The 22,150-nt window shown below is 42.8% G+C and overlaps 1 protein-coding gene across 1 annotated transcript in view; it reads right to left on the reverse strand.

Annotated features, from left to right (window-relative positions):
- gli3 (GLI family zinc finger 3) overlaps positions 1-22,150 on the reverse strand; it is a 122,586-nt gene that overhangs the window by 25,010 nt on the left and 75,426 nt on the right. Inside the window, exons 5-6 of the mRNA XM_036521423.1 lie at positions 10,187-10,392; positions 4,909-5,064 (exon numbers count right to left, since the gene is read on the reverse strand). Coding sequence (XP_036377316.1) covers positions 4,909-5,064; positions 10,187-10,392 — 362 coding nt within the window. The remainder of the gene's footprint in view (positions 1-4,908; positions 5,065-10,186; positions 10,393-22,150) is intronic.

The following is a 22,150-nucleotide window of genomic DNA, read 5'->3' on the forward strand; positions in this document are numbered from 1 at the left end:
CTGTGAAGGCCCCAAGCTTTAAAGCAGCACATGGTCTGTCAGTGCTCTTGGGTCTTGGAGTTACAGTGGTGGAAACTGCCGCAATAATATTTTCATGACTTACTGTGAATGAGCCTGCGGACAGTGCTCTAATTCATAGCTCTTCATATTTTACATTTCAATCTACGGCCATTTGAGACTGACAACAATTTGACATGGAAACAGATAAGAAATAATTTATGAGAAGTAGATTACGGGGCAGCAAACAGAGCATTCATTGTGCTGTGAAACACCAGGAGTCCAACAGTATTTAATACGAATCAACAGTATTTAATAATCTTTCCATTCCCCTTGCCTGTTTTCACATTTTCGTCCCACCCCCAGAGGCCGTTGCCTGTCCCCCACGTTCCTGCTCTACCCCTCCATGCAAAGTCCACACCCCCCCCCCCCCCCCCACCAATTAGGTCACCACTTCCAACATTACTCCTACATCACTTCCCAGTGGTAGAATGAACTCCCTGTCCCGCTACAGACAGCTTCATCACTCCAATCCTTCAGATGTGGTCTGAAGACACATCTCTTCAGACTCTACCTGGACTGACCTATCACACAATCGCCACCCCCCCCTCCAACCTTGCACTTCCCAAATCCTGTCTGCTGTCTGCTATAAATTGCTGTGTGCTTTTTGTGTTTTTGTTTTCTTGTTACTGCCTTTACTCTGGCACTCATTGCGCTGTTTGAAGTTGGATCTTGTTAGTTGCCCTATACCCTGTAGCTGTATACATTAGCCAGTAGTGTGTCCTCAAACAGACTTTGCTCTCAGCTGAGAATTGCTGTCTCATTGTGGAACTGTACACATCCTGTCCCTGTACTGTGGCTATACTTACTGTATGCACTTTTGTACGTTGCTTTGGATAAAAGCGTCTGCCAAATAAATAAATGTAAATGTAAATGTCATGAGTTTAAAACATTTTTACCCTTTGAGATTGGCTCGAGGACTTGGGGGCATGAGCCATTACACTTCAGATCTACAGGAGACCAGATCCAATGGGCTTCAATGGAAAATGTGCAGACAGGTTCCATTCTGGGTTCATTTTGTCCCCCCCTCTTCACCTCTCCCTTTTGTTTCTGCCTCTATAGTCCATTCACTCATCACTAGAGAGGAAAGAATGAGCCAATCGGGGAACAATAGAGGCCCGCCTGGCGGGCTCTTCAGAGTGACCCGGGGTGTCATTTTGAGAGCTCTTCCTCCTTGCGGGGGATAAGCTTTGCATTTTGTTGGGAGACCGACAGAGGCTGAGGGGAGGAAGAGCAGAGATCTCTCCATGGTAACGCATTCTGAAAATCAGAGTAGCTCTGGCTGCAAAAACATGCAAACTTCTCCTTCTCTCACATGGAATGCCTCAAAGTATTTTTACTCTATTTCACTAGCAATTTCACCACAGTAACAGCACCTCTATGGTCTTTGCATACATACAGAAAAGATTACTCAGGAATTAGATTATCTGGCTCAGGTTATATATCACACACTACAAGGAACTTTGAGGAAAAAAAGTATAAGAGTAAATCAAACCAATTTTCATCTCAATGTGAATCTAAAAAGGCCCCTCTGTATATCTACATATCCCAAGACCATTATTGGCCATGCTACAGCAAAATCCAATTCCACTTCAGTTTGGCTTTCCTGCTAATCAGTGAGACTGTGCTGTATGGTTTTGCTTCTTTTCTTTCAGATTTTGCTTGGAAAGCTGTAGCAGCATTATAAGAAATGCAGATGGGGGCATTCTGTGCATTCAAAATGAACCCCATATATGGATTAAGAAATTACTTTTGTTTTCTCTTCAGTCTGAGATGTCACAAACAAACAAAAAAACTGAAAAGTAAAAATAAGAGAAGAAAAAGAGGAGAGCCGGGTTTTGTGTGGGGAGTGACACAATGGCTTTATGACTCAGACCCATTTTTGATTTCGCAGGCAAACAAAACCAGATTACGCTGATTCTTCCCCCCTCTCTGGCTTGTCTGACACATTCAGCGATTACAGGCCTGCCATTCAGATGTAAATCAGCGTATATGTGCCACACTGTGGCTCTGAGCTGGCGGCTGCATGTCTGTCTTTAATGTATCATGCTGGAAGGAGAGGAACACCCCCTGCATTGTCCCTGCTGGCCTATGTACAACTGTGCTGTTCCCTTCTGATAAATTTACAGATTCTTTTAAACATTACAAAGGGAAAAGGAATTCACACAGCATACACGCATGGAGTTGCACATGCACATGTACATAGGCATGCACACGTACACCACACGTATATGGCAGAGGTAGCCATACACAAAGTGAGCCTCTACTATCACTATACAGCACCGATTGCTTCTGACTTCACTGACTTATCTCTGGTGGACATGTTTACAGTTTCAATAAAAATGGCAAATTAAGGCTGGTTAAAAAAAGAATTGCTAAGGCAGCAGCAGAATGAATTTTCCTTCACCTCAGAAATTCAGGTGGAGATATGCTGCTACATGGAATTAATAAATGATGCATAAACATATATATTACCACAATATGGCTCATGACTAAAAGCATCTGCTAAATTCCAACAAAGTACATGCAATGTAATGACTAACATGTGAAGGAGAGAGTTGACCTGACCAAGTAACAATGGCAAGTAATCACAAGTAGAGGGAGTGATGCAGCCTGGCATTTCAGATAGCTGTCCTCTGTATTGGGACTTGCACTTGACTCTCATCAAGTGTGAGGCAGGTGTCTATCACATCCCTCCTCCAGCTGGTGGGGGCGGGGTAAGGATCAGAGGGAGAGCAGGTCCCGCCCTCTCTGTGAGACTGCCCACCTGTGATGGACCAGCTCCACTTGAGGAGAATTAGGTGGAGGGCGTAGGAGGCATCCCACGGCAGGCCAGCCTCAGGGGAGCCCTGTTTATTAATGCGTGCCTACATGATAAATTGGCAAAGTGGAGGAGTTGAGGAAAAAGGAGGCTCGCTCTGTACCAGGACCGTACCTCTCATTTTCCCCTTGATTTATGGTTGGGATGTGTGGTTAGGCGGGAGTGTCATTAATTCAAGTGGACAAGAAACCCTCAGACAGAAGAGATGGACAGCATCGAAAATAAAAACCTGCCCCCCACCCCCCCCCCCCCACCCCACCCACACACACACACACACACACACACACACACACACACACACACAAACACACTGGGCTGTGTTTGTAGTAAACACAATTCACTGGCAAAAATAATGTGGTTGTTCATATTTTTTAGACCCATACTATTGAAGTGATTATTATGGTGACATATTCAGCTCCACTATGGGAGCCAGCACTTTTTAGATTTATTCTGCTGGAGTAGAAACTATCAGCATCAACATGAAATAACCTCCTAGTCTCAATACTAGTGACTGACCATACATTCATTAAGACAGTAAAACAATGTCTGAATGGTTTAAATGAATGTCCGTTGAGCTGACAGTAAAACTATTAATAGTTTGCTTGAAGAGGTATTTTCATACTCTTAAATAATCAACTGCTTCGGCTTGATAAAGAACAATATGAAAACTTTGATTGGTGGAAAAAAATATGTGCATTTAAATATTCATCAAATGCATGACATTTAATAAAACAAAACCAGAATAATGAAAACAAACAATGTTCTAGCATACATTTGCTATAACCATTAATATTATGCACAAAAATTACCTTAGAGTGGCTATAAAAAGTGTGGTTTGAAATATATGTTTATATCAGTTAACCAGAGGCACACAAAGAAGTTCTTGTGTAAGTGCTGCTTCATAAACAGATGTGAAATTGAGAGCTAAAGATAATCAGTGATTCAAAGCTCAAAGAAGGAGACAATGGCCCATTAAAGCACAAACAGTCAGGATAGGTCTATCCTTTCATTACAGGCCTCTGTTTAGGTAATTATGCTGATGTGGGTTAGACTTCAACCCTAGCTACAACGCATTGGCCCAGTTATTACCAAAAGCCTCTTGATACACCGTATTCTTTAAAATACATCTTGATTATCATGAAAGGAAGCTTTAAAGTGTTAATTTTCCCAGCTTGGAACACACATTGTTAAAACGTGATGAGTTATTACCAGCCATGATCACAGACGATTTGAATTAAAAAAGCCAACATCTCCATTTAAATTTGGCCCTAATTGTTTTGTTTCAGTCTATTAATCTAAAACACAGACACAGAAGAAAGGATTTTTACAGTGATGAATGGTGGGACATTCCAATTCCCACTTAATAGCAATTAATTTTCTGATACCCATGCAAGTTTGGATAGTTTTAATTAGTTTGTACGGAGTAAAAGGGTAACTTCACGCCCGCGTTCCATGAAAGCAGAGACTGGCTGACTAAATAAATTCTCATCAAAGAGAAGAAGGTGAAGCTAGCTGACCTTCATAAGATTCAGTGTGCATTTAATTTCCTATTTACACTTTAAAATAACTCATTAGCATAACTCCTCTATATGCGTTCCTGGGCCCAGCACATTAAGACAATGGCTCATTTAAATGATGCCAGTGTGTAATACCTTCCATTTCTGTCTCTCGCTGCTCTTGTTCCCCACATATAGCATTGATCTATTCAGAGATTGGTGGATTTTATTTTAAGATACTTCTAGGGTTTTTTTTTAATTCTGAAATGATTTTAACACTCCAGTTAGACATATATTTTAACTGTAAGATAAATACATTTTTTTTTTCAGAAAACAGCCCACAGTGCTGTTTAAGGGGAAGAAGTCTATCACACTACACAGACAGGAAGAGCAAAAGCCTGTTAGGTAAACTGGGACCCAGTTAGCCCTGTAAATGTTAGGCTATACCGTGCAGAGTGGATGGGCAGGCTGGTACAGCCCACTACAGCGTGTGTTTGAGTGTGACCTGGCACTCTGCAGCTAATAGAGACTCACCATCCATGGCGTGCAGGTACTCCATATGCAGGGCACTGGTCCCTGCCCCAGCGGTCGACGCCACAGACGGAATGATGTCAGCATACGGACTGCGGTGACCTGCTAGCAGCGCCATCTGGTGGTAGTACTCTGCTGTGGTCAAGCCAGTGTGGGGCGCTGGGAGGAGAGGGGAGGGCGACAAAAGCAACAAGGTGAGGACACTGAGAACATAAAGACATGTGGAACACAAGAAAGAGGGCCTGTGGGATTAGCAATCCTAAAATCTATTTATGTACATTGAAACTTTTAGCATTTTACATTTTCCTTTATGCAGCTAGGTAGAGTGTCTTGTGTTAGGGAACAGGCAGGCATTTTGTGAACCCTAAAAGATTTGAACTTGTGACCTAAACTTGTGTGCTAAAATTGCTACTGGTATGCCCATATTACCACATTACATTCTCTATATAAAACGGTAGAAGTGAGCTGCTTGGCTTTAAAAACCATTCATACATTCTTGCGTTATATTTCAACAGCATGCTGCTTTTCTGTTCTGGGCCTTGGCTCTCCTTTGCTATTTTCTATTCTCCTTTCTTTTTTTTTGTTCTTCTCATTGCAGTGTGTGTGTGTGTGTGTGTGTGTGTGTGTGTGTATGTGTATGTGTGCACGTGTGCATGCATGCATCTACAGCTGGAAATGCTGCTGGTGTTATCGTGAGGAGCAGAGCTGCTGGATACAGATACTCAACCTGCTCTTCCCTCCACCACTTAACCAAATAAAATAAAGCCCAGATCTGCCAAGATCTGCATGCATAAAGAACAGTAACACGTTTTTCTCCCTCTTCCTCTCTCTATCTCCAGCTTCTTTGCCCCCCTTTTTCTTAGTAATATAGAGCTAAGTCCTTGAACTGCATCCTAAAAATAAACATCTGGCACTGCACATCAGTATTCAAATATCGTTACCAAGAAAAGGCAGAAAAGGGGAGGAGGGATGGAAAATAAAGACTGATACTATGGTTCTGGATGCAAATGGGAAATCAGTTTAGCCTCATAAAGTGTTAAGGCTAATGCCTATTTTTTAAAAATAAAGAAGCGAAAATAAATAAATAAAAGAGGATGAAAGCCCTGTTCTAAATACTGGTCTGTATGTGCGCAATATGCGTTCCTGATTGGTTCTGTGAGTATAAGGAGAAATTCCAAATTAATTCGTTTTGGGTATTATGTCTTTTGGGGGGGGGGGGGATTTCTTAATTGTCTTCATTTTTCCGCTTTAACTGCGGTTCTGGATTGAATCATAATGTGCCTCATTCTCTGTTCGCACGCAGAAGGGGCTTTGCAGAATTCTAAATCAAAAAAATCCTGGCATGGACACACAGACTGGGGGCCATTGCCATGGAACTTCAAGTGGTGGAAACAGAAATAAGCTTTACACCCGGCGACTCGATGTGTTTTTAGACCCACAGGGTGTTCTATCAGCAGAACAGTGGGATGATAATGCTGATGAAGTGTGTTTTGAGTCAAAAGAGAGGGGGGGTGGGGGTGTTGGGGGAGGATGAAGAAGGGGTTCTCCTATTGATTGGCTGCGACGTCACATCACACGGCATTACTTCTTCTTGCATTGGGCTCATTGCCCGGGCCCGTGTTGTCATCTCAGATCAAATCTGCTTGCTGTTTATTTCTGTGGTTTATTTACATGACAGCCACACTAATGTGCATCTGAGCAGTAAAGCATATGGCATGTTAACATTAACAAGGCCAAAGCAGGTTGAGTGCTATAGGTAAAATTCCTTGCACCATTTTAATCTTCCTTTACAAAGGGACAATTACATCAATACATGTTTGTTCTGTGTGAGGCTCTGTGCCATATTGATATATAATATTTTCATATTGATAAAAAAGGTCAGAGTGCTTACAGCTAAGGTCAGCTTACATTACATTGCATTATTGGCCAATGTGATGTATTAATGTAATGTAATAATGTAAGATTTCAGCCGTGGGAAGGCTGGGCATTACACATCTTGAAAGATTCTTATTTATTCACATTTTACCAAATCAAACCATGCACTGTATTCCTCCTAAACTTCCCCTTCTTTGATTATGGGTTTTAAGAGGGAATTATCAGTGTTGGGACGATTCACATGGTATTAACACAGTAATTCAATCCACGAGAAGCTGGAAATCAGTAAAATAAATATATGAGTAAAGTCAAAATACATTTTTGGTTTTCCTCCATCAATACAATCAGACCGTACGCAGTCAGCTTACGCTTCAAATCACAGTTTGTGTTTGTATGTGTACATTTTTTTGTCTATTAACAGCTTTTATCCAATATCCCAAGCAACTACAAATTCAGCCTCCTGAGTTAAATGCTCTTTGAAACACCACATTGTTATTGAATACAATGTGGGATTCTCAAATATGACTAACACCAAATAAAATGACATATTTCCTAATGCAACTACTACACTGTACAACATTTACCAATTAATCTGAAATATATAAAAACTGTGATTTGAACCACTGCACTATGCATTTGCAAATTGATTACAATTATACAAAAACTGTGATTTGAAACAAAATGCTTTCACATTTTGAGAGCCCCTGAATCGGACGTTGGAGCATTGTTAATAACTGCTTTACCTAAATACAGTGATGGATGTTACACATTTCAGCCTCCGCACAGTATTTCCACAGCAGTAAAAGCTGAGGCATATGCCTATTTAATTATGTTGGTTGGCAGCAACCAGCCCCATACACATAAATGATTTTGTTTCACACACCGTATTTACAGCCACTGATACCAAACACTTAACCAAATTGGTTTTTATATTAAACTACTGTTGTTTTCTTTTAACACATTATCATCTGATTTTCCAGCTGCTGCCACTAGTTTGAATGGCAGACAGTTTATATAGCCTTCTAAAGCAGGACCCTGCATTTGGAGTAAAAGAATGAAAAAAATCAAGGATCCTTGGTGAACGGACAGATGATCGCTGGCATCCTGTAGACAAGAGGCCAGATAAAGGGTGCTTTATGGGCAACCCATTTGACTACGCAGATCAAGGGCTATGGAGAATGACAACATAAATGAGCTCGTCACCAATGGACACATTACTTTATCTCACAGCAGCAGGAGAAATAAACATAGAGTGGCAAAATCATCGTGTATCACTCCAGCTCCTTCCAGCAGAAGTCGGGACAGGGGCTTCAGGATGACTGTGATTCATCCCCCCCCCTAGAAGTACTCTCACACTTGGTTTCCCATCCATCTCTCTGGACATGTTTACCTTACCATTTCTTATTCATAAATTTCCCCAAAGTTTTTTTGGCAGGGCTGTCTTGGCAGGCCGCGGCTGCGATGCCGGGCCTTTTGAAGGATGACTGGGGGCTCGGCTCCCGCTCCACTTCCTGCCTCTTTGTGCACGGAGCGGTACAGCGGAGGCGAGAGAGGTAAAGGGGGCATGAATATAGGGCTTTCTGCAGGGAGCAGGCCATCTAATTAGATTGGGTTTTTTAAGTGAGACAGGGAAGAGAGGGGGACAGCCTGCATTCCTCTACAGGGCCGCCACCCTGCCCCCACCTCGCGCCCCCCCTCCACCCTCTTACTTCCCTAACTCGAAAACGTACTTAAGAACAATGGTGAGGGCCTACCATGCCCTTGGACAGAATACGGAGGCAGAGACAAGCCGAAAGGGTGGGGTGGGGACTATTAGTTCATGGCCTCTCAACAATCCTGAACAAGCCCCAAGCCCCTTGCAGACGCACTTGAAACACTTCCTCGGGGTCTTGGCTGGGCTGTTTGGATTGATTCTCTATTGCTTGGGCATTTGCAGCACAATCTGGGCTGCTCACTCACAATTAACACTTTCATTTATGCGTGAGAAAAAGGTTAAACTTGAACAACGACAATTGCTTTTCTCGTGCACTAATAAAGCTGGCTGTGTGTAGGAGCTCAGGAATAGCAGAATTTAGCCATCCCATTAAAATAAACCTTGCGCAGAACAGGTGAAATTCTGCACTGAAATTCACAATACCATTTCACCAAAGGAGTCTCAGGAGGGTTTGCAGCATTCCTTTTCAGTGTATAGCTCAGTGCTGCTGATTAAATACCCAGCTGTTTATGCGGTATTGTCCTTGTTTGGTGAATATATCTTTCTCAGGGGAATCTGTTGCACAGGCTGGGATTTCTTCATCTGTTTCAATGGAGATAGAACATTTGAAAAACCACCATGTTAACATTGTCTCCAAGTTTGTGAACAGATCCAAACTACCTGAGGACAGACAGACAGACATACAGACAGACACACACACACACACATACTTGGTAGCTTCTGTCTTAAAGTTATAAGATGGTTTATGAATGAAAATCAGAGGGCCTGCAGGGATGAGACACCAAAGAGGATAAATTATTTATTTTCTTTGCAGACACTTGCGTGTTGCCTAGTTTATAAAACTTTCTTTTTCTCAGAATTTCCATATAACACTGATCATGTATGAAATCCATAACTATCTACTGAATGCCAGGCCTGGTGCTATGGGGGTGCTTAGGGGTGCATTGCACCCCCCACACAGACCTCAGCGCACCCCCAGTTGCTATATCCTTATATCCCGACGTCTACATAGTATTTATGACTTTTTGTGCACCCAATGGATTGCGATTGCACCCTTCTGAATGCTATCCTAGGACCCATTAAAGTGCTTCACTTTCAACTGTCAGTGTTTGCTGGTTCAAGAGCCACATCCCAATACAACAGTGGTCACTGAAGGGTCAGGGGAGCAGTCCCAGGTGAGACTGGGGTCCTTTCCTAATTGAGCTTGTGGCTGCAATTACACCCCCATCACCAAGCATTAGGCTGGATGAGTGCTGTACTGGTGAAGGACTTTAAATAACAGGCTCCTGTGGAGTTTCAAAATGATTTCCCAGTTCGCACGTCTTCTCAGAGCCGCATACTCCCACAGGCCTTCCCTCGCCTGCCTCTGCCTGAACTCCCTGAAATTGAATCCGAAGTTTAACTGTTACGTCTCTCTGATGGCTCTCAGGTGGCAGCGAATGACCCTGACTTCCCCATCCAAGAATCATCCTGGGGACGCGCACACTACAAAGCACTAGTCTTTCACTACTCAACAGTCTCCGTTCTCCTAAAGCACAAGTGCTGATTGACTCTTTAGAAGGAGGAGCAAGGAAACTGAGTCGGATGAGAAGTTAAATGAAGTAGAATCGCCATAATGGTTGCAGTTGGGAATGTGAACCTGAGGATGGTGCTCCATGTTGGGGCTCTGGTTTGGATGCTAGTGCTACTCACCGTCAGCTGGGCTGAGGCCCCGAGCTGCTGATATCATAGAAAGGGAGGGGCTGCTGTGCAGAGACCGGATGTAGTCCATGTAGGGGTTGATGTAAGGGTGCGGCGGGTTGAAGGGGGACTCCGTCCCCACAGAGGGGTTCCGGTGAGGTGAGATCCGGATCAGGGAGATGTCTGAAAACGCTGGGCTGCCAGCTAGAGAAGGGGGACTAGAACAGCAAACAAAAAGAGGAAATGAATCAAAATTACTGGGGAATAAAACGACAATATAACTGTAACATTTCACCTGTTGTTAATCACCATTAATCACACCAATCACACTAATCACTGTTTACACTGTAAATTAAACTCAATGATACATGTACAATATATTATATATACTAAGATACTAATTTATATATATATATATATATATATATATATATATAGGCATATGTATTATGTATATATACTTGTATTGTATATACTTGTATGTATTATGTATTATATATGTATTGTATATACTTGTATGTATTATGTATTATATATAGGCATATGCATATGTATTCATACGCACACACACAAAGTAACATTACAGTAAGTTCAGTAACAGTACAGTAATAACCTTTTATTACTAACTGCAGCAAGGTTGTGTTGTATCTGTACCCATGTGCTAAGAGCTTGCTCAGTTGTTTCTAAAAACATACTGCTGTTTGAATTGGTAGTGTTGGATTTGTATTTATCAAATTTATTCAAACTCCAGGTAATGTAATGCTCAGGAAATTGGACCCTGGAATGGCTGTGGTATTGAAGCCTTAGATGCAAAGCGCAAGGGACATGTTCATCGTTGCATGGAAACAGACATTTTTTTCTCCTCTAGTTCAAGGCTTTTATAAACCTAGTAGGATCCAGAGATTAATCATGTCACAATTTCTCTCCTGCCATCTACATGGCACAAAAAAAGACTCCCAAAGAGACCTATATTCTCATTGATCCCCCTTTTTTCAAAGATCAAAGTCTGCTTCCACGGGTATGTCTTACTTGGACATCAGCAGAACGATGTGTTTCATACAACTACCCATAATTCCCAGCTGGAGCTGCACTCAGCTATACATGTGAGTCAGTCAGTCCAGAGAGTAATGGTTTTTCAAACCTGCAAATCATAAAGATATTACTGCAGAAAAAAGGGGACTTTTACTCTTGAGAAACGCAAGCTGTAGCGCATTTGTAGTTTTGCACCAAAGAAACCCAGAGTCAACATTCATGCCACATATTTCCACAGGAACTTACAATTTGTTATGGATGAATAAAAATCACCACAGAAAATTCAGCCTGTCCCAAAAAAAGCCATTTCCTACTTTATTTGCCTACCAAGGTTACAAAATCATTTTCATGATGGTGTTGAAGATAACAATATTCCTTGCAGGAACCTTGAGAAGCAGCACTGGGAAGGGGAAGTTCAGGCTTGGCATGACCTTGGCAAAGCACAGGGACCGGAACAGTCCAATTACACCACAGCACATCCCCAGAGCTCCCACTGGTCTCTCACTTCCACATCACAGCCCTTCAATTAAAGAACTCCAGTCTGAGACCCGTAATGAAGGGCCAAGAACAGCATAAGTACTCTCACTCTCTCTCTCACACACCCACACACACACAGGCACACACATGCACGCACACACACGCACACACACACACACACACACACACACACACACACACACACACACACACACACACACACACACACACACAAATGCATGCAAAATAATAACCCTCTGTTTTTAAACAATTTATGCATAATGCAATGCAAAACCAGGACAGCTGTGATTCTTCCACACCTTGCTGTTGCCTGGTCCTCAGCAGCTTGTTTGAGTGCAGTACATTGAGGCAGCGTGTGTCTGGGCCCTGCGATCTGGCTGCGAGCATGCATGAGCTGGGGGCAATGCGAAACAGAGACGTTTCCCCACTGCAGCATAACGTGAGCGTTTTCCAGGGAGAGACGCCGCAGCACCAGTGCCCGCGGCTTGACCCGGTTCCCCTCCAGCGCAGATCTATGGGACGGTAGCAGTGTCAGGGAGACGGGGCCTGTGGGCCTGCAGGTGGGAGATAAGGCCACTGCTGCCACAGCTGTGCCAAAGGCCCTCATGACACGGGCCATTTAGCCTGAGCGCCGAATACCTGCACTCAGCAGGAGCATGACACGCACACACACGCACACACACACACACACACACACACACACACACACACACGCACACACGCACACACACACACACACACACGCACACACACGCATACACACACGCACACACACACTCACACACACACACACATGCACACACACACTGGAAAAAGAGGCTCATAGGACAACCCTGCACACATCCTGTGCAAAAACTGAATTGACTGAGGTATTTCTGCAAGACAGAAATAATCAATAATTTCACATTCCACTGTATCAGTATGCTGGAACCTAATTACCATGTGATCACAATTTTCAGGAGCTTTATCCATTAGTCTTTTCAGGGATGTGAGCCTCTTTTTTGGAGACTGGGAATAAAATGGTCACATATTTCATTGTATTGTGTTGATCTTGTGCACCCCAAGTCAAAAAAATCACACTTTACAGACCCTGCACAGAGTCTCGAAAGTCTTTTCTGATCACAAAACAAGCAGAAAAGATTCCCTGAAGCAGAGCAAATCGAATCCTGCATGTCACGCAAATCCCTTCTGACGTCTGCATCTGCCGGGACGGGCAGCTGCACATTGCCTCGTCGATGATCAACGCCGTCATGTGTCGGCCGTGACACTACATGCTGACCCCCACTAAATGGCTTTTGTCCCCTTGTTTTTCCAATTAATTTAGCATATAAGAGTCAGGCACTGCCAACAGTGAAGAGGGGAAAGCCTAGGGGGGAGTGGGGGTTGGGGGCTGCTCGGTAATGGGGCAGGCAGGGGGTTGGGCAACAGGAGTGGGGTTGAGAAGGGAGGAGAGGGGGGCGTGGAAGGGGTGGAAGGGAAGCAGTTGTTCTGGGTGGATCTGGATTTTTTTTCTTTTTCTTTTTTCTCTCTTTTTTTTTTCTGACGCCTTGATCGTCTTCGCATCTGCCGGCGTGCATTAATCAACGTGATGGGCTGGATTCTGATGGGGGAGGAATTTGACGGGGGAGATATGGAGCCGGCAAGGTGCCGTCTTAGTTACACCTGATTTAAGATTTACATCAAAGTCCCACCCCAGGGAGCTCTGTCTCTCCTGGCTTACCAGGGTCATGGTATGCAGAGAAATAGCTTCCCCCCCACCTCCCCACACCCTTCCTCCCTGGTTTATAATTCCTATTACTCCTCAACAACTATATCCTGAGATGTGGATCTGAGGAAAAATTGAAAGTCCCTGTTTGTTGCCATATGGAAACAATTTCCTCCGTTGCGGCCTCTCTCACCGGTTTAGCGCTGTGACTTTGTGCTGCATGTTTACACCAAATGGTTTGCAAGTTCGGTGCTTTGCATCGGGCCGTTTTGCATCGGGCCGTTTTGCCATCATTCCTCGATAGACAAAACAAATGACCCCAGAAATATGTTTTCTGAGAAAAGCCAGGCAGGTAAATCAATAGTTTGCTCAAATGAATTCGATGAAAAATAAACACTGAATGTTTTCTTTGGTGTGAATTGTGAAATTATTAATAAAAGGACGGTTGTCCATATTCCTTAAATGAATATGGAGTAAATCCAGGGGCGTCCTTGCCAAAGTAATGCTACAGCTCAGCCAAACCTGAAATGAAGAGGACAAATGAACTTGAATATAAATGGAGTACTTAACAGACTCCATTAAAATGCCTTCCTTAAAAAATGTCAGAACTCAACCATGGTGGCTTTTAGACAATGATCTGTGACGCGACAGGCGAGCAGCGAGTGGTGCTGGAGAGGGGTGTGCCTGACGGCCCGGGGTGCAGCTCTTGCTGAAAAGGGAGGGCACTGGGCTGTTCCTGTGCATTACTGCCCTGCCTGCCAGTGCTCGTGAAGAGCTCTAAAAGTCCAAACGGGGAGGAAGGCAGAGTCTCCTGCGAGCGGAAACAGCGGCCCTTTAAACTTCCCCTTTCAACAAGATCAAAGAGGGAGAGCTGTGAGAGAGTGAGAGAGAGAGAGAAAGGGAGAGAGAGGTGAGAGTGAACGTGTTTGTATGTTTGGCAGTACAGTGTGTGTGTGTGTGTGTGTGTGTGTGTGTCTGTGTGTGTCTGTGTGTGTGTGTGTGTGTTGGAAAGAGAGAGATCAATAGAGAGAATGTGTGGTGAGTGTCATGTGGGAGAGAATATGCTTAGGTGCATGACAGAGTGTTTCTTTAAGTGTGTGTGTGTGTGTGTGTGTGTGTGTGTGAGAGAGAGAGAGAGACAGAGAGAAAGAAAGTAAAAGAAAGTTGAACGGACATGGCTGTGCGTGCCTGTGTGTGTGTGTGAATAGGGGAAGAGTGTAGGAGCTGTTTAAATGCCATGGCTGAATATTGGAAAAGAACAACTTTTGACTTCTGTTTAGAGTCAATGGACAACATACCAGACAGGACCCAATATACTGAGCTCCAGATTGTTTATGTTTTTTTTTTTTCAGTAATCACTCCAGCACACTGTATTACAGCACATCTTGGTAATCTTCTGCAGACTGTTTCAATCATTACAATGACATCGTATCACCACCAGCTTAAGTACCATACTACGCTATGGTGTCTGCAGAAAAAACAAAAGCATTTTTCCTGTTGAAAGACGTAACTTCCAAACCCTAATCAATGGAGGATGTGTGCCTGTCACACTGGAGGGCTAAACAGACTAGGCCACAATCTGCCACTCAGCTGACAGCTTTCAAGCCACATGTATCTCATTAAGTCTTATATCATTATTGGTTAACATGGCTCTGGGGTGTTACCTCTTGTAAACTCAATGGCGTGTTATTCGAGCTGCATGCTGGCTCACTTTAATAGGAGCTGGTTTTGAGATTTACGTTTTTTCTCTCTTTTTTTGTGACATGGCAGAACAGGATGGGAGAGCAGAAGCCATTAGTGACAGGCTAGAGGAAGGATCTCATGGGAGCGCACCACGAAGTGATACAACTTTCTTCCATTTGCCAAACAGCAACCTTTCAGTTTCCACCCACAATGAGAAAATGGAAACAGTATCTTGCAATTGCATCAACATCACTGCAGAAACACAGCTTAGTAGAAATAACCAATGTGAAATATTTATATATTTTTAATACTGATATCTTCCCCAACCAGATTTCCCAGATTACAATTTGCATTAAAAGCCACCTCATTATTATTTGTGGTTCACGGTCCACATCCACTTTAAAACAAAAACAGTCAGGTATAAGACCTTATCTCCAACTGTTTGCTTTCATGAAGAAGAATTTTAATTCACTCTTTTCTTATTTATGATAAATGACTTCATGCACTTGTTAACTTTTCTGATTTTGATTTAGTTTTTGTGTAAACTTCAAGAATAAAAAAATCAAAACCAAACTGATCAAAACTTCCAACAATTAGATAAACGATCTGGCCAATTCAGCTACAGCACAGTCATGAGCTCAGATATCTTTTTCTTCATCTTCCTGTATGCAGCTATGTATGTAGGTGTGTGCCTGCGTGTAGGCTGGCCAGCATCATGTGTGTGCTAATCTGGCTTACTGTGTGCGTTCTGAGAAACACAGCCAGGGGTTTCCAAGACTAAACTCAATCATATTGGATCATACCCAAAGGAACGGCTAAGGAGAGGCTGCTAAACTTCTGCATTCCTGATGCATTTTAAAACACAAACCAAGAGGGCAGCTTCATGCAGACACTGAAAGCGTCATGGATGGATGGCTGAGTCTGGCGCGCACACAGCGGTGGCGGCAATTATGTCCCCTGTCCCTGAATGGGCCTTCTCATCCCCCTTGCACAAAGGCACTGCCAGGGTTCTGGGGGGTGGAGCAGCAGCAATTCATTGTCACATCAAAAAAATCCACACAATCGCTGAAAGCTTCCCCCCACCCCCACCATCTTCCTCAGAGGAATAGTGCAGTCCAATAGGACAGAGTTGCTCCAGCCTGGGTCTACAGGGGCCCTCTGAGTCACCACCTCTCCTTCTAGCTAGGGATCAGCTGATTGGTTAGGTGGACTACCTGTCATGATTGAACTAAAGTTGTGTATATCCTCTGTTCTGAGACTTTCAGAAGGTTGAGGAGAACTGAGAAGCCTGCTAGCTTGTGGTCAGGACTAGGGATGAGTAGCTCTAGTGACTGATATCCTGGGAATGTTCACAGGAACCCTGCATGACTCTCTCTTTGAAGTCCAGAGGTGAAGTCAATGGTAGGAGACCACAAACTAAGCACTCTCTGTCATAAACAGCACTCTGCTTTTGTAAGTGCAAAGTTGGGTCCTTCAATCTAATGGCAGTTGTGTGTTTGAGATATCTGCCAAGGACCAGTCTTCACACTTTTTTTCAGGTTTACCAGACTCATTACAAGTGATTATGCACTTTACACTTTACAGTCTCCTTCTTAATGTCAACCAGCAGCCCTCAGGATGTAACCAAATATGAGGCTGCATTCTCCAGGATCTCAAACCAGAGGGGTAGGATGTTTAGGATGAACCCGACACTGTAGGTAATGCCAAGCAGTTCAGTGGTTGGTTCACTGAAGTGTTGGCCTGCTCCCTCACACACACACACACACACACACACACACGGAGACACGTACGTGTACACACGCACCTTGTCTCATCCCACACACCCGCAGGCACGTACACACCACACCGGGATGGCACATATTTCACAATGGAAGCCAGTGACTGTGACAGCTCTGAATCAAAACATGGAGGCTTGGTGCCGGAGCCACTGCCAGTTCACCTCACCGCCCCATGGGTACTTTCCAGATAGAGTGTGGGAACTGAGCCTGGAGGGGACGCTCTCTGACACAGGCATGTCTGCAAGCAAACCCATGCAGGTGACAGCTCTGTCAGCTTCAGTTTAGGGGACATAGGCACCAGATGAGATGAAAGAGACTGCAGCAGAAGCAGAGGTCTGTTATGGCTTTCCATGTTTTCCATGACTGCATTCAAACCCTTGATACAAAAATGTTACCTTTAACAGGAGCATCTGCCAGTGTACACGTGCCTTTATACTAAGTAAATAGGATTTACTTTGTAAATCGTACCTTTCAGGTGACACTGTAGTATAGAGGAAGTGTCTAGCTGGACAGAACATTAAATAATCAGTCTTGTAAGAGATACTGACTTCAAATTAATTTCACGTTCCAATGAGATGTACAGTATGTAAAGTATAACATTGCAGGAAACATTCTGTTCCTTTGTCTGTACATGTCCTGGTCGACGAAATTGCAGATGTATAGGTGGTAAGCAACTATTAACAACGTCCTTTCAAAGTACATTCAGCTGTTGCTGACTCTAGCTGGCTGTTAAACCAGTCCCCATTCCAAAACATGGCAAAACACAAAAGCCATGTCTGAATGACTGTTTGCTTTCCACAGCAACATTTAGGCTGCAGCTAACCTCTCAACATTTGATTCTTATTCAACAAAATAAAAAGAGCAGAGCTTGTTTTGAAAACAATTTCAATGGTGCAATTTAGTGCAATTTTGGCAATCGAGATAAGAATATACAGGAAAATGAAACAGGACATAAAAAGAGGGAAAAAAAAAACATGAAAGCAAAATTATGTAAAATGAGGCATTTTCCTGTAATTTTGAAGAGTCTCGAAACAGGAAAAAAATCATGAAATATGTGAAAATTCATGTCTTGTTACAGCTTTTTTTATTTTTATCTTGATGTTTTTAACTGTAGCTGTTATTTCTTGGTTTATGGCATAAGAAACTATGCACTTAACCTAGTACTGAGCCTAGTACCTTGAAATCAGTCTAATAATAGAAGGCACAGACCATTAATTTCTTTAAATGATCTTTTATTATTAATCCTTCACAGACAAATTCTACAGACACCACCTCATCGCTGCAATTAAGTTCTGTGTCCACTGTTATGGCCATGCCAGCATGCTGTGGACTGTGAGGGGCTATTCAGCAAATAAGGAAGGATTTGTCATTTAAAGAGTTAAACTCCCATAGAAAAACAGCGAAATACATATATCTTCACTCCTCAACAAGGCTATCAATGGCCTGGTTTCTGACACCTCTGAAAAGCCCTGCCTAAAGCAAGATAGAGAATTGGGTTCCGAGTTCAGGCACTTTACTAACCGAACAGGTCTTTAATGAGCTTTGAAGGGTGAGCCAATCAGAGCGTGAAAGCATCACAGGTGAGGGAGATAAAACGGGGGGCCTCACCGGGGACCGCGGCCAGGCCACATAAGCTGGCTTAGCGGCCCGGGCTGGAGACACCTCCCGAGCTCATTCCATTATCAATCTCGCCGCGGAGCGAGGCAGAGCCGGACGGGTCCCGTCTGCAGCGCACTTTCAGGTGAGGGGCGGGCAACAGACAGTGTGACCGCATGGGAGGAGAACACCTCTGTGAAATCTCTCTCCCTGCGAAAGGGTGTGTGTGTGGAGGGGGGGCTGACTGACAGAAAAAGAAAAGCAAATGCTATTTCCTTTCCATTTTGAAAAGCAAGCAAACACACACACACAAAATCCATTAAGTTCACTTCTCCGATATATACCCTGAAAAGAGTGGGGTGGGGGGGTGGGGGGTGGAAAAAAGAGTAGATAGAGGAAAAGCATGGGTGAGAACTAACAAGATGTAGCCTACTTTATTATTGGTATTTCATCCATCTTGTTGGACTAATAAAATGTCATGCTTCATACCTTGATATTTAATCATAAATCAGCTGCTACAATGGTGCCCGGCTCACTGCTACTTAAGTGTCTAACAGCGGAGATTAGTATTGCGCCACAAGGAGAGGCCCGCTTTCCACAGCTCGTCAGTGTTTTAACAATACACAACAAGGCCGCCAGTGAAAGCAGACACTGCCAGCAGTCACAGAAACAAATTCACAGGGGTATGTGCTGGAATGAGGCCACCCAATGCATTCCTCTTCCTCTTTTCTCTCCAATAAGAGAAAATCTTTAATCCTCACCTCAGCTAAAATTTTTTGGGTTTTGTCTGAGCGGCAGTTTAGTGGTGTTCTGTTTTGAAGCCAGCCTGGATGCATGTACAGGACACACACACACACACACACACATATACACAAATACATCACGCACAGCAAAATGTAATGATTTGAAACCGTTGCATCCCCTTTTAAAAAGGCACAGACACCCTGCAGCTGTGTATACGGCTGCGCAGATGTGTGAAGCTCCCTCTGGATGTATGTGGAGACAACTGTGCAGGCTGACCCCTATCTCAGCATGCGAGCCATCATGGGAAAAGATGATTGGGGGGGAGGGGGGGGGGTACAAAGAGGCTGCTGCAGCGTTTTCAGCATACCCCTAACTGCAATGGCTTCATCCCTCAGCAAAATCAGATGGGGAAATACGAACGGGCAAGCGTTTCATCAACATGCTTGATCCCTCCCAGGCAGGCCGACTGCATTTGTTTTCTCTGTCATACACCCATACAGAGTGCAAGTGTACTCACCTCTCCACGTAGATATAAAAAGAGCAAACTCTCAGGCATGGCCTTCTCCACCTAAATAACACCTCAGTACCGATAAGACGAAAGACCAGATAAAACCCTAGCTACTGTACGGCTGCAACAGTGAAGAATCGCCTACAATTTTTTTGCATGGAGCTCGAAAGAAAGGAGGGAGGAAAGATGACGGAAGGTAACAAAAAAGCAGGAACACCGAGGGAAGAGGAGGGAAAAGGGAACACACGGGCAAAAAAAGAGACAAACACGGGCGGTGACCTCATTTCACCACCCTATAGGCCGTTTATGATTTTAGAGGACCTTCACTCTGTTGAACAAATGTTTTAACTGCTCCATGTGGTAATTTTATACATTGTTTCACTTAATGTTTCCCCGATTTACTAGAACCTAGAATGGAAGGGGGGAAAAAAAAGGAAGAGAGAAAAGTTTTCTGGCGAAGGGTAGGGAAGATTTACGACCCTGTTCCCTAAATCTCGTTACTTGCTGTAACCGGCCCCCTGAGTGAGATTGGAGGGCCAAGAGCCTGAGCTGGAGTAATGGAAACTGCACACTTCCCTGTTTCTCACTACCGGACCAGGGGACTGAGTCTGCTTAGAGCTGCTTAGAACACCACACAAAACGGGACATCATTTGTTGATTTGTCTTGTATTTAAGGGCCACCGAAGGCTGTTCTGTGAAAAATGACCCACAGCTTGCTGCATATCAGACTTGTATGTCTAATTAGACGTACGTCTGAAAGTTGACACTTGCTTTAAAATGAACGAAAGAGAAAACAGTTGGATGAATAGTAGGGAAAAGGCAGATTTGTCAATATTTCATCTGAGGAAGCACTTTCAACCTTTATACAGTATATTTTGTTTATCTCATAGAGATTTGCATGTTGTTTCAAATTCATGTCATTCTTACTCTTGTAATTTAACATGATTTTTATGTGTGATTTTGACAAAAAAAATTACGCAAGAATGTAATGGATAAAAACTCAGGGTCCAGTCAGAAATTTCTTCATTGATATTTTGACATTAAAAGGCTGTTAAAATGTGATACCCTGTTATTATATTTATGATATGCATCCACATGCACACAAACATGACAAGAAATACATGCATATAACAATATATCACAACAAATAGGGCATTAGAAATGATCTATAAATATGACATTAAATAAGAAAGTAAGACAACAACTTCCTTAATAGACTTTAGGTATTTAGGAATGGGAACACTATTATTTAATAGGGTATCCATTACAGGAGTAACAGTAGCTGAAGGTTCGTAATTATACAGAAATCATTTTCAAAATAATTTTCAATCATTTAAGCCTTTCTGACCTTACCGTGTTGTATATATAGGATTGATTCAAATCTTACTATAAGTGCTAGAAATGAGGCTAAAATTGTACTTTCATTACTTTCTTGATTTGCATTCTAATGGACAAATTACTACCACAGTTCCAAAATAAGTATATGAATGCATAGACACTGTATATTCTCTTAAAGCATTTTTCTTGAAATGTATGTGAATGTGAATTTTTTTTAACAAAATCAATATTTTAATAATTTCTGATTAATATATATGCTTCCTCTGTGCACATATAAACTACGTGCATGCTCACAAACCAAACATCACACACACTGATTTAAAAAGCAGGGAGGTAGATAAGGCTAATGGATATGCATCGGAAAATACTGTCTAAGAGCTGGACATGCATACAGTCCACAGATATTTGGCTAAGGCTGTGCACAACACACAAAACTGAAGTATCACAAGACACTGTAATGAAAACTTACTATAAATATATAAGAAACATATTTATCACAGTGCTAGCTTCTTGAGGAAAAAAAATCACCCCTTTAATCACAAAGCTGTACAGAGCTTCACACCAGCATTTGGTAATGTGTGCTGCTGTCCTTTAATAGCTCCTAATGAGAAGAGGGAAAGTATTTACAAGCTCAATTAACAGTAGAAATAACCCATTGATGTGACAGCTGGTACTCTGCACTGTACACTCCCCAGGATCTCCTCAGAGACCGCAGGGAAACTGTTACCGAGGTTATTATCATCATTACTCTAATTATTACTAAACCCAGGCATTCTTATCAAGTGATATTAAGCAATACTTAGCATTGATTAAAGCACTTTCACACTGCCTGGCTATTGCTGTTTAATCCAAATTTGTGAAAAGCAAAAGAGGAGGCAGGTTTAGGGTGGGAAATTGATATTGGAATTTTATAAAAATTATAAATATTATAATATTTGAATTAAATATCATCATTAACATGCGAATTTGGTCTGAGGACCTGCAGATCAATTAAGGACAAAAATCACCCATCAATCATCTGATCTGCAAGAAATTCTCCTTTGTTCAATCAATAGGTTGCGATATTTTCATTTACAGAAACATTTTATTTAATA

Source organism: Megalops cyprinoides, chromosome 2, assembly GCF_013368585.1.
Source record: "Megalops cyprinoides isolate fMegCyp1 chromosome 2, fMegCyp1.pri, whole genome shotgun sequence".
Lineage (NCBI taxonomy): Eukaryota > Metazoa > Chordata > Actinopteri > Elopiformes > Megalopidae > Megalops > Megalops cyprinoides.